The 26,814-nt window shown below is 35.6% G+C and overlaps 1 protein-coding gene across 7 annotated transcripts in view; it reads left to right on the forward strand.

Moving 5' to 3' along the window:
* Positions 1–26,814, forward strand: part of RB1 (RB transcriptional corepressor 1) — a 148,731-nt gene that overhangs the window by 18,604 nt on the left and 103,313 nt on the right. For all 7 annotated transcript variants that reach the window (XR_016388694.1, XM_089899557.1, XM_089899556.1 and 4 more), the window contains 4 exons: positions 11,951–12,066; positions 15,928–16,047; positions 23,047–23,085; positions 24,081–24,148. Coding sequence is in view for 6 of the 7 variants with exons in the window: in XM_089899557.1 (XP_089755683.1) it covers positions 11,951–12,066; positions 15,928–16,047; positions 23,047–23,085; positions 24,081–24,148 (343 nt within the window). In the remaining variant the exon portion in view is untranslated. The remainder of the gene's footprint in view (positions 1–11,950; positions 12,067–15,927; positions 16,048–23,046; positions 23,086–24,080; positions 24,149–26,814) is intronic.

Consider the following 26,814-nt stretch of genomic DNA (forward strand, 5'->3'; position numbering starts at 1 on the left):
TGATAGTACAAACTGCTGCAGTGAATAGCTTTTTATATACATTTAATGCACAAATGAGAGTACTGCTGTAGTGTAGATTCCTAGAAGTGAAACCACTGGGTCAGAAGACATTCACATTTTAAAAATCTGATAGATTATGTCTTTGCTCATAGAATAGAATCTTTGCTGATATCTCACTTTTCCAGTGAGGCCTAAGACTGTTTAATACTGTAATCTGCCCCTACTTCTCCCTCAAATTCTCTATTCACTTTACCCTGCTTTTTTTTAAATTGAAGTATAGTTGTTTACAATGTTGTGTTGGTTTCTAGTGTACAGCAAAGTGATTCAGTTACGCACGTGTGTGTGCGTGTGTGTACTGTTACAAGATACTGAATATAGTTCCCTGTGCTGTACAGTAGGACATTGTTGTTTACCTATTTTATAATTTTTTTTTTTTTTGGCTGCATTGGGTCTTTGTTGCTGCGTGTGGGCTTTCTCTAGCTGTGGCCAGCGCAGGCTACTCTTCGTTGCGGTGCTTCTCATTGAGGTGGCTTCTCTTGTTGCAGAGCACGGCCTGTAGGTGCGTGGGCTTCTGTAGTTGTGGCCCGTGGGCTCAGTAATTGTGGCTCGCGAGTTCTAGAGCACAGGCTCAGTAGTTGTGGTGCATGGGCTTAGTTGCTCCGTGGCATGTGGGATCTTCCCAGACTAGGGATCAAACCTGTGTCCCCTGCATTGGCAGGTGGATTCATAACCACTGTGCCACCAGGGAAGTCCACCTATTTTATAATTTATATATAGTAGTGTGTATCTGTTAATCCCAAGCTCTTTCCCCTTTGGTAACCATAAGTTTGTTTTCTGTGTCTGTGAGTCTGTTTCTGTTTTGTCCATAAGATCATTTGTATCATTTTTTAGATTCCATATGTAAGTGATATCATATGATACTTGCCTTTGTCTGTCTGACTTACTTCACTTAGTATGATAGTCTCTGGGTCCATCCATGTTGCTGCAGATGGGATTATTTCGTTCTTTTTGATGGCTAAGTAATATTCAGTTGTGTATATATACCACATCTTCTTTATCCATTCATCTGTCGATGGACACTTGGTTGCTTCCATGTGTTGGCTATTATAAATAGTGCTGCTATGAACATTGGGGTGCATGTATCTTTTCAAATTAGAGTTTTATCCAGATTTACGCCCAGGAGTGGAATTGCAGGATCATATGGTAGCTCTATTTTTAGTTTTTTAAGGAACCTCCATACTGTTCTCCATAGTGTCTGCACCAATTTACATTCCCACCAACAGTGTACAATACCCTGCTCTTTTTTCTCTCTTTCTTTTTTTAAATTTTATTAATTTTATTTATTTTTGGCTGCACTGGGTCTTTGTTGCTGTGTGTGGGCTTTCTCTAGTTGCAGCGAGTGGGGGCTACTCTTTGTTGCGGTGTGCGGGCTTCTCATTGCAGTGGCTTCTCTTGTTGCAGAGCACGGGCTCTAGAGTGCAGGCTCAGTAGTTGTGGCGCACGGGCTTAGTTGCTGCGCAGCATGTGGGATCTTCCTGGACCAGGGCTTGAACCCGTATCTCCTGCATTGGCAGGTGGATTCTTAACCACTGCGCCACCAGAGAAGGCCTCTTTTTCAAACATAGTATATAGTTTACTTATAGATACTGATTTTTGTTTATTATCGTTCTCTTCCCCCTAAAATGTCAGCTCCAGGAAACAGGAATGTTTATTTTGTTTACTGATGTATTCCTAGCAGTTATAATAGTGCTTACTGCTTGGTAGGCATTTAGTAAATATTTGCTGAATAAATTAAATGAATTAGAGAATAAGGTACAAAATTATCCTTCCTAAAAAGCCCAATTTCTTTACCCACATATTTTGGATTTTGGAGTCTTATTTTATATAGTTTTCTAAGATTAAAAAAAAATTCTTTTTAGTACATATTAGGATATAACTGACTGAAAACAGCTATAATGTATTTCTTTTAAAAAACTACCCCTCCCTCAATTCCCCACAAACATAGGGATGAACTCTAAGTTTTATTCTCCATATTAGAAGTAGATACCAGAAGGATACATCACATACTATATAGCATCTTCTTTTCCAAAGGATTGGAATGACTGTGGAGATTGTTATAGGCTTCCAGGTTTGCTAGGATATCTTCAATCTCAATTTAATAGGACTATTTGTTTTTCTGTACTTTAAACATCTTTATGCCCTATATAAATATAATTTAGATAAAACAGATGTTGTTTTGAAATAAATGATTGTAAATGATCTGTCAGTGAATTAATTAATGTTTTCCTTATTATGTGCATTATAGTTTTAGAGGTCTGATATTCATAATTATTGATGTTCAGATTGGTAGTTATTTCTGCCTGTAACATGTTCAGCTATAAACAGATAGTCAAGTTTATATGAGACCTAGATATTTAGGAGAGCTTTGAAGTGAATTATTTTATCAAAATTTCCTATTCCTCTTCCTGTTTTAATTTACCTCTTTTCAATATGTGCTCTGATTTTCTCATTCTACAAACTTTTTTGTAAGGTAAGTTGAATCAGAATTATCAATATATTGCAGTCAGAAACCACCAAACTTTCCCCACCTTGGATCTGTTTTAAGAAGTTTACCAAACTTAGTTTATTAAATAATAATTTTTCCTAGTTTTATTCAAGACATACAAAGCTGCCAGCCAGTGCTTTTTTTATCAGTGTAAAGGTAAATTGTGTTACCTTGCTGCATTGAATTCTAGCAAAAGTGAAGTATTTGCTACTTTAGTTACCGAGGCATTATTGAAAGTAAACATATGGGTTCTCTTAACTTTTTAAAAATTTCGGCACATTTGCCAAAGATGATCATTTTATGATTTGGAACCCTAGAAACTCCCAGACCACAGGACTTGATGATCAATGATCCCTTTCATTTCCCTTCCAATTGAGATTCTTTCATTTTAACGCCAACTCATTTATTCATTAGTTATGTTTTCATTTTTTCAAGTATTATATGTGATACTGGTAGAAGGAGTTGACATGCAAACTTTGGAAGATACCTTTTATACATATAATTAAATCTGAGTTGTAGGAGTTGACTTCCTCAGTTTTTTTCATCTTTGTTTCTGAGAGTGGTAGACATCGATTTCATTGATCTTTTACAGAAAAACCAATTAATTAGTCGTTGTTTTAATATGGTGGCAGTTTTCTCTCCTCTGTGGCTATAACTTCTTGGGTGGGTCATCTTTTGGGCCTTTGACTCAATAAAGCAAGCAGAGAGCTTGACTAGAAACTAAATTCCAGGTCAGTTATGTATCACATGTTTAGGAAATGAGGTCTGTAATATCATTTGTTTGTGTGAGTTAGTCCGGTTGATACTCATTAGGTTATCAATGTGTGATCAGGAGCTAAAGAAACTAGTAGAACCAATATTCTTACCTTATATTTTTTACTCATGATTCAGTTGCTGCTTGTTTCTCTGAGCATACTAGGAGGAAAAAGAGAGAGTAAAAAAAGTCATTCTATCCTATACGGGGGGATGACTATTGCTACTGCTCTTTTAAAAAATGTGCATTTAACATCAAGTTAGTGCTGGACATTGTACTAGGTTTTTGGGGGTATAACGGTGTATTAGATATAATTATGCCTTCAAAATGCTTACAGACTAGTTGAGATATGGACAATTGAGCAAGTAAGTAAACTGAACTTAAGTTTACTTAAGTGCTTAAATAGTGCTGGAAAAAAAAAAAAAAAGTGCTGAAATCCATTCAGCTCTGTAAGAGCTCTTAAAGGAGGGAGCCCCAGGTACTAAATTCTTGGGCAGAAGGCTAGATGAATCTCAACTTGCCAGGTACATATTTTTCTGGGAGTAGAGTCAACTGTCTCCCCACAAAGGCATTGTGTAACTGGATGACTAATTCAGTTGGTGTTCACCCTTGAATATGGTATCAAAAATATGATTGAGTACAAATATGATTGAGCTTTTACATTCTTCTTGACTGTGCTACTCTTGCCTTTTGCTTCTTCTGACCACATCAAAGAATTTCCTTAACACTAACTGCTGAGGGCTAATATTATGCAAGTGAGAGGAAGGATTTTCTGGCGTATTAGCATGTTATCCCTTTTGCTCCTACATATAACCTTGGTAAGGAGGAAATCCAGGAGTGGAAGATAAAGGCAGCTCTTTATCACCTCTACTTCTCTAATACATTTAACTTGTAACTTTATGGCTAATCATGCATTACAGTCTCATGAATCTGGTGTAAGGATGTATCCTTTTGACCCTGAGATAAAGAGCATATTATTTATGGCTTATTTCCATCTTGGTCATGGCTGATATTTTAAAAAGGGAAGATAAGAGAGAGTAGTGTTTTTAACTTTTAAAATTTTAGTTTGAATTCATGTTGGTTATGATAGCATGACTAGTAAGATAACCTACTTTTCAGATGTTTCCAAGATGATTTATGTTACCACTTGGTGGAGCTCTTTTATAAGTTAGTGCTTGTGATAAAGCAAGTACAAGTTATCACTAATTCGGGGTTGTCAATTGGGTGGTTCAGGTGAACTAAATTAAACGACAGCTTAAATAGGTAGCCTCTTAAGTATTGATTGTAGATTTCTATTTAAACTAAAAAAGTATATGTAATTACAGTTTTAATATTTTAAAGATTTTTCTCAAGAATATTCCTAATTTTTCTCTCTCCTGCTTTATATAAATTTAGTACTTTTAAATTGACTTACTTTCCCCCCATTTTATAGTTGTTAGGTAACTTAGAAAATGTATCTAGTGTTAATGAAGAAAATGAAAATCATTTGTAATCCTACCACCTAGAGATAATAGTTAACATTTTGATATATATTTGCCTTTCCTTCCTTTTAAAATTTTTTCACAAAATTGGAGTCAAAATATACACAGGAATTTGTATTGTGGTGTTTTTTTCTCTTAACATGTCTTTGGTATTTTCCCATGTCCTTATAATCTTTGAAATGTTTTAAGAGTTTTATGTTATTCTATGATATAGCTCTATCATAATTTTTTAACCATTTTATTTAAAGATATTTAAGCTTTCCCACTATTTTTACTCTTATAAATAATTCTTTGAACATATATTACACTAAATCTTGACTCAACACTCCAATTATTTTCATAGGATAAATTCTTAGAGATAAAACTGAACTCTTAAGGATCTTGATGCATATTTGCAAATTGTCCTTCAACTGACACTATTCTGAGGTTCAGTATTTTCAAAATACGTTTATTGGAAATTACTGTTTTTTCTTTTGCAAAATGCTTTTTCTTACCCTTTCCCCATTTTTTTCTTCTATTTATTTATTGGTCATTCTTTTGGCTGAGTAAAAATTACTTTTCCTCTGTTCTAATATTTTTTAAGGTGCTGTTCTGAGCCCATTTCGTAATTCTCAACTAAATTTTCAAGAAAACAAATCAGTTACAGATTTTAGGTTGTAAATTGCCATTGGAAAATAGGGCCTGGATCTTGAGAGAGCAGTGAGGGCTGGAAAGCAGGATGAGATATGAGAAACATCTGTATGGAGGTGATGAGGGTGCTATAGAAGTGGATGAGATTGTGGAGGAAAAGAGAAGGTTCTGGGAAAAAGTCCTTGGAATTAGGAAACACTGAAAAAGTTGGGAGAAATAAAGAGAATGCGGATGTTAGAGTGTTTAAAAAGCTAAGGGAAAAAGTTTCATTACAGTGGTGTTAGATGTTGTATACAGGACTTTGTGGATGAAACCAAAGAAAAGGCCATTCAGTTTAGAAAGAGAGCAGTCTTTGGAGACTTGGAGAATAGCGTCAGTAGAATAGTGCTTATATAGTAGATGTGTTCAGTGGATGCAGTAGGTGTGACTGTGAGAGTGTACATGATGAGTATGTGTGTGAATAGTGAGAATAGTGAGAGGTTTAGATGTGTGGTTAAGCCAGTAGCTTGATAAAGTCCAGGGATAGGTTTTTTTCTTTTTTTAAGGTGGTGCAAGCTTATCTAAAGGGAAATACATGTTTAGAAAGAAGTGTTAGAGAAATTACAGAAGACAGAGGGAAGCATTAATAAACTATGTCTTGAAGGAGATGAGAGGCAGTGTGATCCAAAGTGGGAGGTACGGAGGGATTAGATATATTAATTTGAGAGTGGAGGAGAATGTCCATTTGTTAAAGTCAGAAGAGGAAGTTGAAGATGCAGAGACATTGGAGGAAGACTGAAGTTTATGGTGTTTAGAAATTATTTGATGTGGAGAAAAATGTCGAGGCTTTTGGTATTGTGATTCTCTAACCTTCTCAGTAAAATAGAAATGAAGAGTACAGAATAGTAAAGTAGTTAAGAGTATAAGACTCTTAGTGGGGTGATGAGATTAAGGATTTCAGTAGTGAAAATGTTAGGAACATCAATGTAGAAATGTAATTAGGGAAATATTGTTAAATAAATGGAACAATACTAAATTGAGTGTTAAGAAACTTGGGTTTTAGGTCTGTGGCATCGACTGGCTGTATTGAGCAAGTCTCAGCACTCTAGTCTTTAATTTCTTAATCTGCACAATTAGAAGTAAATCAGATGTCCTTTACGGATTTAAAAATCTTGAATCAAACTGAACTAAAAAAGAACAAAACACAGCTACAGTAATCAAGACATTGTAGTACTAGTAAAAAGAAAGACAAGCAGGTCAGTGGAACAGAACAGAGAATCCAGAAATAGAATTCACACATATATGGTCAGTCTTTGCACACAGAGGTGCTAAGGTAATTCCGTGGAGGAAGGATATTCCTCTTAACAAACGATGCTGGAGCAATTGGACGTCCATATGCAAAAAAAGAACTTTAATCCCTGTCTTGCACCATTTATAAAAGTTAATTCAAATGAATCGTAGATCTAAACTTGTAGAAGATGACATAGGAGAAAATCCTCGTGACCTTGAGTTAAGCAAAGATTTCATAGATAGCACCACCAAAAGCGTGATCTATAAAGCAAAGTAATAAATTGAGCTCCATCAAAATTAAAAACTTATGCTCTTTGGCATACAATATTTAAGAAAATGAAAAGCCACAGATTGGGTGAAAATTTTTGCAAAACACAAATCTGTTAAGCGATTTGAATCCAGAATGTGTAACTAATTCTTACAACTTAGTAAGACAAACAACTGAATAGAAAATTGGCAAAAGATTTGAAAACACCCTTTACCAAAGAAGAGATATGGATGTTAAGTAAGATTTGAAAGAATACTCAATGTCATTAGTCCTTGGGAAAAGGTACCATTACATACCTACTAGGATGGCTAAAAAACAGGCAAGAACAGACAAACAAAAACTAAGTGCTAGTAAGGATGTGAAGCAGCTGGAACTCTCATTTGTTGCTGGTGGGAATGCAAAATGGTACAGCCACGTTGGAAAACAGTTTACTAGTTTCTTATAAACTTAAACTTGTATTTAATATAGAACTTAGCATTCCTCAACTTAGATATTCACCCAAGAAAAATGAAAACATACATCCACCTAAAGATCTGTAGTTGGATATTTAAGGCTAGGGTTAGTAGCCTTATTCATAGCAGTGTATTCAGCTGTTGGAGTAGATAAATAAATTGTGGTGTATTCATACAATGGAGTGCTACTCAGCAATTAAAAGGAATAAATACTAATATTATAGATAAAACAATATGGATGAGTCCTCAGAAGCATTATGCTAAGTGAAAGAAGCCAGACGAAAAAGGCTACAGACTGTATAATTCCATTTGTATGATATTCTGGAAAAGGAATTGAAATCAAATCAGTGATTTCCAGGGCTGGAGGTCAATAAACATGATTTCTTACACACACACACACACACACACACACACACACACACACACACAACTCCAGCATTCCTTAGCATTCCCAGGAATGGATGTTTCTGGTGTGGAGAAGGTTGGATTACGGATAGTATTGAGACAGATATGATACAGAGGAATGAGTGCTAGATTCACTGATAATAGTGCTGCTGCTGATGGTTGTGGTTCAATGAGTATATTGCCGGGCACCATGCTGATTACTTAAGTGCATCCTCAGAGACTTCCCTGGCATTCCAGTGGTTAAGAATTTACACGTCCACTGCAGAGGGCACAGGTTTGACCCTGGTTGGGGAACTAAGATCCTGCATGCCACCACGTGAGGCCCAAAAAATAAATAAATAAAAATATAAAGCGTCCTTACTGTTAATTTTCATAGTGACTCTGATTAGATATTATCATCCCTATTTTAGTAGAAACTGAGGTCTAATTGGATTTAAGCAAGTTGCTCAGTTATACCACTAGAGTATTCAAACTCTTGAATGTTTGACACCAAAAAGCATGTTCTTAACATAAATAAAAGTATAAGTCCCAGGGAGACAGGGAATTTTGTTTGTTTGTTTCTGTTTTCATCACTGTATCCCCAAAGTCATAAAACCATGGCAGTTGCATAATGAGTATTTCTTTTTTTCTTCTTTTTTTAATGAGTATTTCTTTAAAAATTATTAGAGATATCAAATTTTGGAAGATATAAAAAAACAAACTGGAAGAGGCAAAGAAAACTATATGAAGATATATGATTTTTTTTTTTTTTTTCTTGCGGTACACGGGCCTCTCACTGTTGTGGCCTCTCCCGTTGCGTAGCACAGGCTCCGGTCACACAGGCTCAGCGACCGTGGCTCACGGGCCCAGCCGCTCTGCGGCATGCGGGATCTTCCTGGACCGGGGCACGAACCCGTGCCCCCTGCATCGGCAGGCGGACTCTCAAGCACTGCGCCACCAGGGAAGCCCTATGATTTTTAAATGATTGCAAATATGGTGGTTAGGCTGATGTTTTCCATTTAGGCATTTATCATATCGGATGACTTTGTGTTAAATTATTTTGTGTTCCAGTATAGCCTAATATTTTAAAAAGTGAACAGAATGATTATAGAGTAGGATTTTGTAGTTGATTCTCATCTTCATGGCTTTGTAAATTTTTTCCCTGTGGCAAATTTTGGTGGCATCCAGATATAAGATCAGACCAAGTGGATGTTATAGGTTACAACTAAAATGCAAGCCCTTTCCATATCTGTCTCTATCTCTATATATAATTCTATATCTAGAATCTTAAATACTTTAATGTAGAAATTCTTCTAGGACTCTCTTGATTGGAAACTGATTATTTTCTTCACATAGATTAACAAAAATATTTGTGCATGAATCATTTGGTTTTATAACATTGATCTCATCTGTAATATGGTTCCCTCTAAAGAACTAAATCAAATATAGGTGATTAAAATATTTAATATTCTCAAGTTTAGAAGGAACATTTATTTTTCTTCCATATATAACTGTGTATGAAGAAGAAAGAACACTTTATCTATACATATAGTTAATTGGGATGCAGCTAGAACATCAACAATATCAACAACAAAAACAAGATTTATAAATCATCTGAAATAAAGGTCACACATTTTGCTTATAGGAAAGTTCCTCAGGTCCTTAAAAGTCAGAACCTATGTATACAACATTTTATTTAGGCATTTTATCATTTCAAATGAACTTGTGTTGAATCGTATTTGCTATGTCCTAATAAAATTTGCTATTTAAAAAAAATGAATAAAGTACATACTCAATTTTAACAAGCTTAATACTTCATTTCCCAACTTTAAAAGAGTAAAAAAAAGATTGGAGTTGCTGAAAGAAGACACATTGAGAGAAGTTAGGTTCAACAGGTGATAGCCTGAGCAAAGAAGCAAACCAAAATCATGATAAGAATTAACCATAAAAATTTAAAAATCATGGTAGTTTGGAAGTTGTTTATTATAGAGACAACCAACCTTTTACATCTTAGTAGTTCCTGAGAAATTGACCATAGTAATGTAAATACTTATAAGTGTATATATATATATAAGAGTTTATGTTCATTCATTTTATTAAAACATACTTAATAGTCATTATAACAGTCAAGCAACATATACTTTGTTGTTCAGTTTCAGAAATAGTAAGTATGTAGTCTAGTTTCAATGTCAAATTTATTGAAGTATAATTTATATACACTAAATCAACCAGTTTTAAGTGAAGAGTTCAATAGGTTTTGACAAATGTTATTTAACCATTGAGATCTAAAAATTTTTTATTACTCCAGAAAGTTGTCTCATTCTCTTTTGTCATCATTCCCCAACACACATCCACTCCTGTCCCCAGGCAGCCACTGATCTACTTTCTGACATTAAAGATTAGTTTCGCCTTTTCTAGAATTTTGTAGAAATCAAAGTGTACACAGCATGTACACTTCTGTATTTGGCTTTCTTTCCTCTGTGTAATAACTGAGATTTATCTATGTTGTGTGTATTTATACTTTTCCTTTTTATTGTTGAATAACATTCCATTGAATGGATATACCACAGTTTATCTCTTCACCTGTTTTTGGATATTGGGTTGTTTGAGTTTTTGGTTTTTATGAATGAAGCTGCTGTTAACATTCAGGTACCAAGTTTCCACTTCTCTTGGGTATAAATATCTAGGGGTGGAATTGCTAAGTGCTATGGCAGGTATATAACTTTATAAGAACTTGCCAAACTTCTTTTCAAAAATGGTTGTACCATTTTACGTTTTCATCAGTAATGTTTGAGTGTTCCATTGCTTTACATCCTTATCAACCTTTGATATTGTTAGTCTTTTTAATTTTAACAATTCTAGTGGGTGTATAGTTGTAATATAAGTTTTAAAATATTTATTTCCCAAGTAGCTAAAATTAAGGAAAAGTTTAGAGTTGGATAGTGATAAGCTTCATATTATCCATAAAATTTGATAATCTAGAATAATTCTTTTTTCTAAAGCTTTTATATAATTGAGATTTCAGAACAATATAAAATTGCATCACATACTTTTCAGCTCCATTGTAATCTCCAATTAAGAGTAATAAGCAGTTCCAGCTGTTTGATAGAACATCAGATTATTTGGTATTTCTTTTGTTTTCAATTTAATATAATCCAAATTTTACCTATAAAACTTACATATTTAAATAGGGATGTGTATTTTTTGGGATAAAAAGTATTTTAATGATAATGAAAAAATATTCTAATGATAGTGGTAGCCATCATTCATTGAATATTAGTTATATGCCAGATCTAAGGGCTTTATATATATAATCTCATTTAATTCTTACAAAGTGAAATATGTATTTCCATTTTACAAGGAAGGCAATTAGGGCACTGACAGATATGAATTTCATAAGGTTAAAAAATACTTGAATCAGGACTTCCGTGGTGGCACAGTGGTTAAGAATCCACCTGCCAATGCAGGGGACACGGGTTCGAGCCCTGGTCCGGGAAGATCCCGCATGCTGCAGAGCAACTAAGCCCATGTGCCACAGCTGAAGCCTGCGTGCCCTAGAGCCCACGCTCCGCAACAAGAGAAGCCACCGCAATGAGAAGACCGAGCACCCCAACGAAGAGTAGCCCCCGCTCTCCGCAACTAGAGAAAGCCCACGCGCAGCAACAAAGACCCGAGGCAGCCAAAAATAAAAATCATTTAAAAATTTTAAAAAAAGACTTGAATCAATAGATTGATAAAAGAACAAGTGAATTAGAAGAAAAAAAATTTTGGAGTCCATTTTATGGAGCCTAAAATCTTTCAACTTGGCTTTGATGACATTGGATTACTGAAAAATGAAAATATTTACTTCAGAGAACTGACTGGCCCCTAGATTTTTTGTAGAAAGTTGTAATTTAACTTTTTGACCTTTCTAGTAATTTTTTTGCCTTATAGTATAAAATTTAGTTACTAATTTTGTAACTAGTTTGTTTGTTACTAGTGTAGAATTAAATGCTCTCAAGTATATGACCTCATAAAGATTTAGTACTAAACAAATTAATTTTGTTATGCTGAATAAGAAAAAACTTGCATATAATACAGTTTTAGCACAGTATCCAGTGTGTGAATGATTTAATGAAATATTTGAACCTTTTTGTTTTGTTTTGTTTTGTCTTGTTTTGTTTCCAGGAAGGTTATGTTCAAAAGAAAAAGGAACTATGGGGAATTTGTATCTTTATTGCAGCAGTTGACCTAGATGAGATGCCATTCACTTTCACTGAGCTGCAGAAAAACATTGAAACCAGGTAAAATTTCTTATATTAATATAGGCCTCTGCCATTAAAGAAAACTATTTCTGAACTATCATTTTAATAGACTTTAGGGAATTAGTGGAAAATGCTAAAATTAAATAAAACGTAGAAAACTTAGGTCAACCAGTGAACTCCTGTTCTCCATTAGAGCCCTTAATGAAGGTGTATTTTTGCCGCACTTTCTTAAAAATGTAGCAGTTTCTGTCCTGGGAAAATTTCCATTGTGTCTCTCACTATCTGTAAACTTTCTTAATTGTAGCTGTTGATAAAATGGACAAAAAAAGCAAAGATTTATGAAGTAGACTTATATATTAAAACCTTTGTAAAAGTAGTATGAGTCTATCTTAAAGGAATTTAGTTGATTTATTAAAGTTTAAGATTATTTAATATAATAGATATTATAATTATATATGTTTTGAGACTGTATGTTCAGTTGAGTATCTGTTATAATACTTGTCCCTGTAATTACTTAATTAAAGTCTGTATTGAGTTTCTAAGCCTAATAAGAGGAGTTTACTGTTTCCAGTAAGTCAAGAGAAGCCTTCTGGGAATTCCAGTCATTTCTTTTGCAGTATGTTTATGAAATGTAACAGTAAATAATTTTACCAAAAAGATAGTAGTGTATGTTTTTTCTTGGATAAAACCGTCTGGAGTTAGACATAATTGGTATTTTGTGTAAATGAGATAAATTGTTGCATGTTTTAGTAACTTTTTCTTATTACCTCTAAATAAAATGTGGAAACAAAGGCCTTGTATGTTCATATTTAACTTATTGAATATGAATTGGTTTACCTCTCAGAGATTTCACAGTTTAACGTTATTAACTAAAATCACTAAATCAAAATAGTTTTTATATAGCTGAAAAATAATCTAAATATAGAGGTAAAATTTTGCGTTGATTTATTCATTTATTCAGCATATGTTTTCGTGACCTCTGAGGATTAGAAAAAGAATGAATGTTTGGGTTAAGATAGACTGGGTTTATTTTACAAGGTATATGACTTGGAGCAGATTGCTTATCCGTATTAAGTCTCGGGTTCCTTTCCTTTCCTGCAAAATAAAAATTATTAACTACTTGATAGAATTTTGAGAATTAAATAACTTATAACGAGCAGAGAAGTAAATAGTTCTCGAGTCAATGCCTGTAACACCATAGGTGCTGATGAGGTCTTGATCTCTTTTTTTCTGTAGATTCCTCCTATTACCCGCCCCCCCCCCAAACAAAAAGGGGGAAGGAAACAAAACTTACCAACTGCTAGGCGCTGTGTTACTCTACTAGGTTCTAATGATATAGAGGTGAGATACAGTCTCTGACCTCAAGAATCTCATCCAGTTTAAATTAAACAGGTGACTGCAATACAGTGTTATATAGCTATCCATAGACTGCTAAATAAATATGACAGAGAAAGTCTATTACATCCTTTATCTATAAGGTGAAAGAATTTTCCTGGAAAAGATTTTCCTAAACTTTTTCTCTGAGTAGTCATAGAGTAACTCTGATTTATAAAATGGGCATATCATAAATAATATCACTACAATAATTATAGTAATGTATTTGGTACAACTTTTTCTTAGGGCATCTCTCAGTGTTCTGATAACTATCCAGGAATGTTATCTAAACCACTGCTTCTTAAAAGTACTCTGGTGAAGGGCTAGTTTCTTTTCTTCCCAGTATGTCATAGACTGATGTTTTAAAAATAAGTAATATAAATTAATTACTAGAAAAATGAAACAAAAATCATACTAAATACAGGACTAAATTTTTTATTATTGGATTCAGCAGGCATTAAAATTAGTGTCAGATTGCCATAAAAGTTTTTAAGTGTTTACCCCCAATTTCTGTACTTAATTGTGGACTGGTAAACAGTTTATGGACCATTATCAATCCATGGAGCACTGCTCCTAGAATATGTAGTTATCTACAGATCTGTGTGTTTTAATTATGGCTTTTTATGCCTGTCTGCCTGCCTCCCTCTCACCTTCCTGCCTTCACTTCTTTCCTTCAGAGGAGGACTACAGAAGGAATAGAGACTCACATAAGTTACCCCTAGAAAAAGAAGGCTTTTTAGTAACAATTCACAGTTTTCATGGTGCTCCATGGATAGGTATTGCCATATATCTCAAAACTGGAAGTGAGAGTGGTTCCTGAATAAATGCCATTCTAAGTTTGATTTCTTTTTCTCAGCAGGTTAGCTCCATTCTTTTTTTTTTTTTAAAGGATCGATTTTTATTTATCTATTTATTTTTGGTTGCGCTGAGTCTTCGTTGCTGCGTGTGGGCTTTCTCTAGTTGCATCTAGCAGGGGCTACTCTTCATTGCAGTGTGCAGGCGTCTCATTGCTGTGGCTTCTCTTGTTGTGGAGCACGGTCTCTAGATGTGCGGGCTTCAGTAGTTGTGGTGTGCGGGCTTGGTTGCTCCATGGCGTGTGGGATCTTCCTGGACCGAGGCTTGAACCCGTGTCCCCTGCGTTGGCAGGGGGATTCTTAAACCACTGCGCCACCAGGGAAGTCCCCATTCTTTTTCTTTTCCAAGCAGCATCATGATTATCTACTCTGTATCATTCTACTCCTCCTTTATTTGCTTGTCATGGCTGCCCCAATCCCCTCTATATCAGTGGAACTTTTCATAACCTTCTTTTGTGTTCTGTGCCCTCTGCTTATTAGCTGAGGCTTTTATTTTTCCAGTTCCCAAGATAAATGTCTGAGTGGTACAGCCCTCTTTTTGGAATGAAGCCTGTAACTCACTGGTTGCTAGACAGCCTATGGATGGGTCTAGTGACTACCCTGTAGTTCAGTTAGCTGCTTTGGTATAGCTCCTTAGACAAACTTGATTAGAAGTGAGTATGTGAAGTGCAGTTGATGATTGCTATCTGTAGCGCCCTATTTTTCAGAAGTCAAAAATGTATGTATTGATATTTCAAATAGGTTAATTTTTATAGAAAACAATAAACAATGATTTAAAGTTACTATTTAAACAACCTAAAAATTTTAATCAGTTTCCCTTTTCCCTTCTCCAACAATTCAGTCCTAAAACCGCTGGTGGGCTGAAGAAAGTAGGTGTGTGCATCTGTGGTGGGGAGCACTGTGGTGCCCAGAGAAGGATGCCAGAGCCACAGTGGGATGAGAAGGTCATCCACCAGGGGCCTGGGGCTTCTTGACATGGGCTGCTTGCTGTGCAATGTCAGAGACCAAGCAGGGTGTGCGGGCAGCTGGTATAGGGAGTCATGGCACATGTGGGGTAAGGGCAGTCTGGGGTGAGGAGTCAGAGCCCTACTAGGGTGAGGATGGTGTCCATGTGGAGGCGGGAGGGCAGTCCAGGATGGGGAGAGTCAGTCTGAGCAGGAGAGGAGGGTGCCCATGTGGAGGAGTGGGTAGCTTGGTACTTATATGGGGGATTGATTAAATGAGTAAATTAAAGATAAGTGGGTCCCAGGTTTCTCACTGTCAAAGAAGAGTTATGAATATGGAAAGGGAAACACTGGAAGGAACCCTGTAGTTTTTGTGTTGGAATTGGGTAAATGGATGTGAACTTGTGATTTTAAAACATATAGATAGATACAGAAATAAATATATGTATATGTCTGTTATAACCCTTATTTTTTTTTCTGTGTTCTTGATGATAAGTAGATGTAGGCATAGGTGTATAGATATAGTGGTATAGGTTGAAGACTAGTTGATTTTTTTCCTCTTTAAATTCTAGTAAAATGCAAAATCTAAGTTCCTTCTAAACGATATATAATAGTGATTTGGTGTAGAGCTAACAAGTGTTTTGAATTGAAATGTCTATGCTTTGAAAATGAAACAAAATGAATTTTTAAAGTTATGGATTCACTTTTTTCTATTCTTTCCTTTGTAGTGTCTATAAATTTTTTGACTTACTAAAAGAAATCGATACCAGTATCAAAGTTGATAATGTTATGTCAAGACTGTTGAAGAAGTATAATGTGTTGTGTGCACTCTACAGCAAATTAGAAAGGTAAAGTACAAATTTTATTAGGGTTACACCCTGCTTTTTCGTATCATTGTTCATGATTAGTTTCCTTCTGGGAACTGTTACATTCTTAGTAAAGTTATTAAGTATTACACCTTAGATTTGTCCCCTTAATATTCTTTTTTTTTTTTTTTTTTTTTTTTTTCTGCGGTACACGGGCCTCTCACTGCTGTGGCCTCTCCCGTTGTGGAGCACAGGCTCGGGACGCTCAGGCTCAGCAGCCATGGCTCACAGGCCCAGCCGCTCCGCGGCATGTGGGACCCTCCCGGACCGGGACACAAACCCGTGTCCCCTGCATCGGCAGGCGGACTCTCAACCACTGCGCCACCAGGGAAGCCCTGTCCCCTTAATATTCTTAACTTTCTTATTTGTCCAATCATATTCATTCTGAATGTTTCTTCTAAAATTACTTGTTTTACTCATGGTTCTCATTTTTTTTTTTTAACAAACTTAAAGCTAGTTTCCACTTTAGCCTTCTCTGCCAGAAGACTTGTAGCTCTGAATGGAAGGGTGACCTAAATTTAGAATTCTTCCTAATGGTGATACTATGTTTAGAAAAAGAAAGCATGTTGGCACTGGAAGGTGTATGTGACCTATACTACTGAGCTATGACTTGTATTCTCCATGGTGGTTTAGAAGAAGTAGTTTTTTTGTGGAATATCCTTTAAGAAACTTCAGCCTATCAGCTGTTTTATTCCACATAAATTAAGAAACTACAACAAGCATTAATGAAGTGACTGTTAGTACCCCGCTATGTGTTAGATGCTAGGGATGTAAAATCTTGTGCTACTATGATCATCAATTAGCTTATGGTAAATAAGTAAATTCTATCTTTTAATAAAAATAAGTGCAATAATCATTTGATGCGCTACTGTAGAGGATTATTTGTAAGAAGTAGAAATTATGTAGTGGGCAAAATACTGTGTATGTTTAAAGGTAAGAAGAATAATTATGGGGTGAAAAAACTATAGAAGAAGGCAATGTCTGAGTAGGGTTTAAAGGATAGATAGAAACTCAGCAAGCAAAATATGTGGAGACTGGGACTGAGTATCCTAGGCAGAGTGATTAGCATGTGTGCAAAGCCAGAGCAGTACTGTAAAGTATTTTGATATTGCTAATGGCTAAAAGGTAGGAGGGAATTAGACTGATAGTGAGCTTGGACTTTACCCAGCAGGAGATGGAGAGTCATTGATTTTAAGCTAGAGAGTGACATAGTCAGATTTGGCCTTTAAAAGGTCACTCAGGCCTTTGCAAAAGAGATTTGGAATTTTTATTGACTAGTTATATGAGATAATTTAGTGTATATTGGCCTTGAAGTAGATCAATAGGATTTCTTCTATCTTATATGTACCATCTTTTGAAGAGCAGTTGGGAAGATTAACTGTGATACTAAAGCCTATTTATTTCAGGGTAGACTATATGTGTATATATGGCAATGTGCTGTAGTGATTATGATAACTTTTAAAAAGCTAAACAGATCTAGATATTAATAATTTTGTCATTCATTGACTGTGTGAGCTAGGGAAACGTACTTAATGTCTTTAAACCTCAATTTGAATCTGTAAAATATAGCTAATAATGCTCTCCTTGCAGAGTAATTGTAAGATAATGTTACTGGTTAGCTCACCTCCTAGCACATACTAAATGCTAAATAAACAGTAGCTTTTAAAGCTATTATTAACTACATTAATGCTGTCACATAGAAATATAAAAATGCAAGCCATATATATATATATATTTATTATGTTTGGCTCTGTTGGGTCTTCATTGCTGCACGTGGACTTTCTCTAGTTGCAGCGAGCAGCGGCTACTCTTAGTTGTGCTGCACGTGCTTCTCATTGCGGTGGCTTCTCTTGTTGCGGAGCACGGGCTCTAGGCACGTGGGCTTCAGTAGTTGTGGCTCGTGGGCTCTAGAGTGCAGGCTCAGTAGTTGTGGTGCACGGGCTTAGTTGCTCCGTGGCATGTGGGATCTTCCCGGACCAGGGCTCGAACCTGTCTCCCCTGCATTGGCAAGCAGATTCTTAACCACTGTGCCACCAGGGAAGCCCAAGCTATATATTTTAAATATTCTAGTAGCTGCATGACAAGTAAAAAGAAACAAGTGAAATTAATTTTAACATTTTATTTAACTCATATATCCCAAAATATCAAATTTCAACACATAAATTTGTATACAGATGTTCATGGCAGCATTATTTATAATAGCCAAAAAGTGTAAACCCTGAATGTCCATCAGCTGATGAATGGATAAACAAAATGTGATCTGTCCATATGGTAGAATATTGTTCAGCCATAAAAGGGAATAAAGTTCTGCTACATGCTACAATACGGATGAACCTTGAAAACATTAAGCTAAGTGAAAGATACCAGACACAAAAGGTCACATATTTCATTTTATGATATGTCCAGAACAGGCATATCCATGAGATGGAAGATAGGTTAGTGATTGCCAGGGAATGGGAAGTGAAGGGAATGAGGAGTAACTGTTAAAAGATGTGGGGTTTCTTTTTGGGGTGATTGAAATTTTAGATAATGGTGATGATTACATAACAAAGTGAATATACTAAAAACTACTGAATTGATACACTTTAAAATGATGAATTTTATGTTAGGTAAATTATATTTCAACAGGAAAACATGAAACCAATAGAGAAGTTTTACATTCTTTTTCTCATACTAAGTATTTTTTTTAATACTTTGGTATGTAATTTACATTTACAGCACAACTTCATTTGTACTAGCCAAAAACACTTCAGGTGTTCAGTGGCCATAGGAGCTTGTGGTTAACATATTAGACAGCATAGATTTATATTGTATGTCATTATCTTTACTGTGTGATAACATTCTATTCTGAGTTACGTTAAATTACAAAATGATATAAAACAATGCATCTGACATTAAACATATTTTCTATAATTTTAAAAATTCCCTCTTGATTACCATCTGCTTTTTTTATATAAGATAGTAGTTTTCTCTGTGTAAATTTTTGATCTACATATTTTTTGTGACTGGCTTCTTTTGCTTAGCATGTTTTCATGGTTCATCCATGTTGTAGCATGTTTCAGTACTTCATTACTATTTATTATGGAATAATATTCCATTGTATGCCTATACCACATTTTATTTATCCATTCATCTACTTATAGTCATTTGGGTTGTATGTCTTTTAAAGTAGTTGACAGTATAAAGGAGAGCAAGTGTATATAGAGTTTGTTATATTAACTTTATTATATATCATTGCGTCTTCTCTTCATTTGTTTCCATGGATTTGATTTATCATCTTGTGTCATGTGTTTACTCCAATGCAGCTTTGATCCTACCCACCTCTTTGTGCTGCTGTTCTTAAACACATTACATTTCATGTGTTAGAGGCCCAAGAATACAATATATACATATTGTGTTATGCAATTATATTTTATATCAATTAGGAGAAGAAAGGAGAAGAAATATGTAATTATACCATCTTTCATAATAACATAATTACCTTTACCAGTGCTCTTTGTTTATTCATGTGGATGTGAATTACTGTCTTGGGTCATTTGTTTTCAGCCTGAACTTCTTTTACTATTTTTTTATAAGATGAGTTTGCACATTCTCTGTTTTTGTTTGAGGCTATCTATTTCACCATCACTTGTGAAAGGTAGTTTTGCTGTATATATGAGTCTTAGTTTACATTTTTTTTCTTTCTTTGAGTATGTAATCCCACTGCCTTCTGATCTTCATTGCTTCTGTTGAGAAGTCACCTGTTAATGTTATTGTGTTCCCTTGTATATGATGGATCATTTTTCTCTTGCTGCTTTCAGGATTTTCTCTTTGTCTTTCAACATTTATCCTATGATATATCTAGGTGTGAATCTCTTTACATTTATTCAACTTGGAGGTGGTTCTGTTTCTTGGATGTGTAGACTTGGGAGTTTTCAGCCATTATTTACAAAAATTTTTTTTTCTCTCTCTCTCCATTCTTTTCTGGTACTCCCATTACACATATATTCGTGTATCTTTTGGTGTCCAAAAAATACACTAATATATTTTTTGGTGAGCCTCTTCTGTGAGCCTCTTCATTTTTCTTCTTCTTTTATCTCTTTGTTCTTTAAACCACATAATCTCTTTTGATCTGTCTTCAAGTTTAGTGCTTCTTTTTTTCTGCCAGCTCAGATCTACTTTTGAGTCCCTCTAGTGAATTTTTTATTTTGGTTATTATACTTTTCAACTCAGATTGCCCTTTGGTTCTTTTAAAGTAATTTCTGTCTTTTTATTGATAATCCTCTGTTGGTTGAGACATTGTCAGTGTACCTTTTTTTCTTTAAGCATGATTTCCGTTAGTCCTTTGAACATATTTATAATAGCTGTTTTGAAGTCTTTGTTAAGTCTGACACTTTGGTTCTCTTAAATAAAATTACTGTTATCTGCTTTTTTCCCTATGTAGAGGTCACACTTTCCTGCTTCTTTGCATATTTCATATTTATTTTTGAAAACTGGACATTTTTTATAACATTGTAGTAACTCTGGGAGCTGATTCTTTTCTCTTGTGGGGCTTGCTGCTGTTGTTTTGTCTTTGTTATTTGTTTAGTGGCTTAGCTGTACTATCTCAATGAAGTCTTTTTCTCCCACAGTGTGGAGCCTCTGATCTTGCTCCTTAGTGTAGCCTTGGACAGGTGCATAGTCACTCAGAGCTGACAGTGGTTTTAGCTGGGTTCTCTTTGACTATCCTTTCCCTGTTCTTAAGTTAACTGCCTCTGTTGATATCACACCTAGTTGCTACCTCTCACTATTTGCTGACTGATTGCTTTATTGTTTTTTTTTAATAAATGTATTTATTTATTTTTGGCTGCCTTGTGTCTTCGTGGCTGCATGCGGGCTTTTCTCTAGTTGCAGTGAGTGGGGTCTACTCATTGCTGCAGTGCCTAGGCTTCTCATTGCGGCGGTTTCTCTTGTTGTGGAGCACAGGCTCTAGGTGCGCGGGCTTTCGTAGTCGTGGCTTGCAGGTTCTAGAGCACAGGCTTCGTCGTGGTGGCGCACGGGCTTAGTTGCTCCGCGGCATGTGGGATCTTCCCGAACCAGGGCTCGAACCCATGTCCCCTGCATTGGTAGGGGGATTCGTAACCACTGCACCACCAGGGAAGTCCTGCTTTATTGTTTTTGACAATGCTCTGGGTCACAAGTTGTTTTACAGTCTAATCCAATTAAATTTGGCTCCCTTTGCAGTAGTATTTGAGGCTAGCCTTGAGGCTTATTTTGATACTAAGAGAGCTATTCTTAGCTGTTTCTTTCTCTGGTTCTCTCCTAGATGATCTAAGATTTAGCTTTTTACTCTCGTAAGATCTGTTGGCTTTCTCTTACTTGCTTCCACCAAAGTCTGTATTGCTTTCAACAGTTCTCTTATTCTTGAACATCCCCACACTCCATTCCAAATGAGTTCCCTTGGGGAGAGCTCAAGGCTCTATGTTCTTAGGGTCTGCCTCTCCCCTAGGCACCACTTCTGTGCCACTGCTTGGGAGGTCAGGATGGGGACAGTGGTCTCTTCTCTTGGAGTGATACCTCTGTTTTAAGAGTTATGGCACTGAGAAGAGGCGATAGCCCCTGGTCTTCCCAGATTGCCTTTCTTGGCTGGAACCTCTGTCCTATGAGCTGCTCAGCAAGAGAAGTCAGTATTTTTGATGTCCTCTGTGCCTGGAGTAAAACTTTACCCTATGAGTGGCGGCTAAGCGGAAGACAGGAGCCCCAGATCTCTCAGCTCCTCTTGCTTGGGATAGACTTTCTGCAACACAGATCTGGGGGCGATGAGAAATGCTGGGAGCCTACTCTTCCCAGAGAGATAGTTCTAGGCTGGGAGCTGGAGAGAGAAGAGCGCTGTGTCTTGGCTACACCTGCCAGGGGTAGAGCTTTGTTATGCTGAGCTGGAGAGGAGGAGGAAATGAGTTTTGCTTTGAATTCTACAGACTGTCATTGTTCTTACCAAGATTTAGTAGATTTTCTTGAAGAAATATTTCCTTTTTTTGTTGTATGCCCTTAGGAAAATTTCCAGAGACTTTAAATGGTTTTTTAAAAATAGTTTTACCAATTGTAGTTATTACATTAGGAAACAGGTCTGCAGAGAACCTTCTCCACCATTCCAGAAGTCATTGTCCCAAATAGGTAGGTTTTATACAGTAAGTCCCCTATATATGAATGAGTTCCATTCCGAGAGCATGTTCGTAAGTCCACTTTGTTCGTAAAGTCCAGCAAAGTTAGCCTAGGTACCCAACTAACACAATTGGCTACATAGTACTGTACTGTAAAAGGTTTATAATACTTTTCACACAGATAATACATAAAAAATAAACAAACACAAAAAAATAAAACATTTTTAATCTTACAGTACAGTACCTTGAAAAGTACAGTAGTACCAGCTACGTCACTGCTACTTTTACGCTTGCTTCCAGACATCCTGGCCTTGAAATAAAGATACTGCACTGCTGTACTCCATACAGTGCTGTACAGTAAAGTACACAAAGCACAACCACTTGTAGAGGATGCACGCACGTGACAATGTACGCCAGACACGTGAACTAACTTACATGATTGGACGTGTAAACTCACATTCACATCTTTGAAAGTTTGCAACTTGAAGGTTCGTGTTTAGGGGACTTACTGTAGTACTTTCAGTTGTGTTATTTCAGTGACACTATTAGTTAAATAAGCTTTTATGACCTGATCTGAGATTCTAACCAGATCAAGGTTCAATTACAGAATGTATTCCAAGTTAGAAATGCACATATCGAATCCAGTCTTTTTGTAATTAGATATTACAGTGATATGTGAAATGTCATAAATTGGAAACATCTACTTTAACTTTGTTTTATAATGCTGTACTTGAGAAAAAATGTACCCTTCTTAAAATAAGATGAATAAAGCATGATAAAACTGATCTCTAAATTATGAAAAAAATTTAAAAGTAACTTTTAAAAAAGCCATAATGTTAACATAATTATTTCTTCCTTTCAGAACATGTGAACTTATATATTTGTCACAACCCAGCAGTTCGTAAGTACCTCAGAGTATGTTATTTTGCACTTTTGGGGTTTTTTTTTTTAGAGATTTTTGTGGAAAAATCCCAAACATGTTGATAGTTTCAGGGTTAGTTTGATTGACTGTTCTATGATACTTCATAAATTAAGGTCATAGATTTAAGCCCTATACGGATTATTTATCTTTTCACAAAGAAAGTGGTATGAAATACATGCCTTTTACTACAAGGGAGAACTAATAAGGTCGAAGTTAATTCAGAGCAACATTTTACCAGCTCTGGGAAAAATGCCAATTCATTGACAAAATCTTTTTTCAGAGTATATTATAGACATCTTATTAACTAAGACTCAGAGCATAACTTTTGAGTAAGAATAAACATGAACGTCTATATTAAAATTTCTAAGTAGCCTTTTTAAATGCATGATACATGTTCCAACAGTATAACATTGTAAGAGCTCTAGAGTTTTTCTTCGGAAACAGAATGAGTAGTATGTGAGGTTTTCTGCCTCATTGAAGTAATAATACTGAAGATGATTGATACAAAGGGAAATTGTGTATTAATTAATTAACTCTATTAATTCCACTCGTTAATTCCAACAAGTGAATAACTTAACGTTTATGAAGACATAGTGTTAATTTGGTAGAGTCACCCAAACCTCTGTTTTTCTGCTTACAGAAAATTGATTTTAATTAGAAAAGAGAGCAGAAGAGCATTAATTGGAAACCATGTATGTCATATTATACCACTTTCTGTGCATATTATTAGATTACAGTAGAAGATATTCAATATTTTCTTTAAAAAATGTATACTACTTTGGGAAAATATAAATAACATGGTGAAAACACTAACTGAATTGAGACAAATTGAATTCATGTGTAAATTGTGCATTTAAGACGGACTGTATTCTATTATGCGATCAACTCTGGTCTATAATTGTAAAAAATGAAAAAAAAACGGTGTAGTTGGAAAACAGTGTGAGTTTTTTTTCTTCTTTCTATTTGTTTATTAGGATATCTACGGAAATAAATTCTATGTTGGTGCTAAAAGTTTCTTGGCTCACGTTTTTACTAGCTAAAGGTAAAGTCATTATGTTTGTTACATACTAATGTTTCAAATGTAGTAATTGATAATTCTTTCGAGTAAGCTCAAAATTTTAATTCTATTTAATATTGTTCCTCCTTCCCTCTAGTTCTTTGTGTGACTTTTTAACTGTTAGCAAGTTCTTGTAATTCTGATATTGGAGGCAACCTTGAAAACGTCTCATTTCATTTCTTTTTCTAATACTTTTCATTCTTTCCTATTTTTAAGAATAATGTTACTGTTTTTATAAAAGTGATATATATTCATGATAAAGAATGCAAATAATACAGCAAAGCGCAAAGAAAAATGTAGAAAAATTACCCAAAACCCACCTAGAAATAATCATCATTAAAATTATGTGGTTGTATGCACAAAAATGTATCTGGAGTAACATTCTGATTAAAAAAGGTGGGTGGCGGGGTTCCCTGGTGGCGCAGTGGTTGAGAGTCCGCCTGCCGATGCAGGGGACATGGGTTCGCGCCCCGCTCTGGGCCGCGGAGCGGCTAGGCCCGTGAGCTATGGCCACTGAGCCTGCGCATCCGGAGCCTGTGCTCCGCAACGGGAGAGGCCACAACAGTGAGAGGCCCGCGTACCGCAAAAAAAAAAAAAAAAAAGGTGGGTGGATGAGTGCACTCACAAACATATATATAAGTTTCTAAAAATAATATATTGTCCTATGTTTAAAATATAAAAATTAATTTTACTCAAATTTTATAGAAGAAAATAAGAGAAATGGAAGGAATTGCTTAAATTTATATGTTTTGTCACTTAAGCAGTGTTATTTCTTAAAATATTTCTCTAAGATTATGAAAACATTAAAGAGGTTAGAATCTTTAACTTTGGGTTTTGAGTTAAGGCAATATATATTAATCTGCTCTGAAGAAAAGAATTCTCACTCTTCCTGTCACCTTCCTATTCCCTGCTTTCAGATTTGCTTTTTTTTGTTATCATTACATTACCAAAGATTATAATATTTACATTCTGTTCTGTAATTATAATTATCACAGTTGTTTTGTCTCATTTATGTATTTAAAATGGATTCTAAGCTTATTGTCACTCCTGTATCATAGCTTCTCCATTTCTGAGTTCTTTATTTTGGTCTATCCTTAGCTGACTAGATTTTACCGTGAAGGAGTTTTTCAAAAAAGCCTTTTTGGCGCCATGTTTTCTATGTTTGACATGTTTATGAACCATGTCTGTAGTCTTTAGACTTGAAGGACAACTTGGTTGAGTATTCAGGGTTTTTTTGTGTGTGTGTGGTACGCGGGCCTCTCACTGCTGTGGCCTCTCCCATTGCTGAGCACAGGCTCCGGACGCGCAGGCTCAGCGGCCATGGCTCACGGGCCCAGCCGCTCCGCGGCATGTGGGATATTCCCGGACCGGGGCACGAACCCGCGTCCTCTGCATCGGCAGGCGGACTCTCAACCACTGCGCCACCAGGGAAGCCCGAGTATTCTGTTCTTGTGTCATGTTTTTATTTCCTCAGGACACTATTTTCTGGAATTGAACATTGCTGTTGAGAAATCTGAGACTAGCTTAATTTACCACCCCCCCATTTTGTTCCTTGAATATTTGAAGAATTCCTTTTTTTAAAATTTGAGATTTAATACATTAACCAGAAAGTTTCTATACCTTCAGTATTGGGATTATTAGTGGTTTAGCAGTCAGATACCAATAAGATAGAAAATGAATCAAATTAAACTTCTCTTTTAAAAATACTGCACAACATAGAGCCATAAGCAAATGTGTCATAGCTATATGATTTGTATATTTTGTGTAGCTACACTATTTTTTTCTTAGGTGTTTATTATATGCATTAATTTCCTTATATACAGCTCTTTATAATAAATATACAGCTCTTTAGTTGTATGTTATATGAACTTTTAGGATTTTGTGCTAAATAATTGCTTTATAGATGACTTTACAATTATGTACTAATTTTCTTATTTCCTAATGGCTTTGGTTATTTCTTAATATTTTGGAGTGGGTTGAAATTGAAAATATATGAGGTTTCATAAATAAATAGAACTGAAGACTAACGTGTATCATTCTTCAAAATGATTTTCAGAGGTAGTAAATTTTATAACTCTTACCAAAACTGGAAGTGAGTTTAAAGAAGGAAAAATCAAAATAAATTTAGACATAGGGACTGAATTATTATAATAATACCTAAATGTAATATTCTCATGGTAGACTTATACTTCATTCGTAATTTTTTTTAGTAAATTTATTTATTTTATTTATTTATTTTTGGCTGCATTGAGTCTTTGTTGTGTGGGCTTTCTCTAGTTGCAGCGAGCGAGGGCTACTCTTCGTTGTGGTGTGCTGGCTTCTCATTGCAGTGGCTTCTCTTGTTGTGGAGCACAGGCTCTAGGCACATGGGCTTCCGTAGTTGTGGCAGGCGGGCTCAGTAGTTGTGGCTCACGGGCTCTAGAGCACAGGCTCTGTAGTTGTGGCGCACGGGCTTAGTTGCTCCACGGCATATGGGATCTTCCCAGACCAGGGCTTGAACCCGTGTCCCCTGCATTGGCAGGCGGATTCTTAACCATTGTGCCACCAGGAAGTCCCCATTTATAATTTTATAACTTTATATATTTTTACATGTTGCAAATCTGACTGAATTTTTGCAAAAAAACAAAAAAAAGATCTTTAACATGCTTCTA

This window comes from Delphinapterus leucas, chromosome 18 (genome assembly GCF_059928025.1).
Source record: "Delphinapterus leucas isolate spDelLeu-1000000601 "Yukka" chromosome 18, BTC_Dleu_Yukka2, whole genome shotgun sequence".
Taxonomy (NCBI): Eukaryota; Metazoa; Chordata; class Mammalia; order Artiodactyla; family Monodontidae; genus Delphinapterus; species Delphinapterus leucas.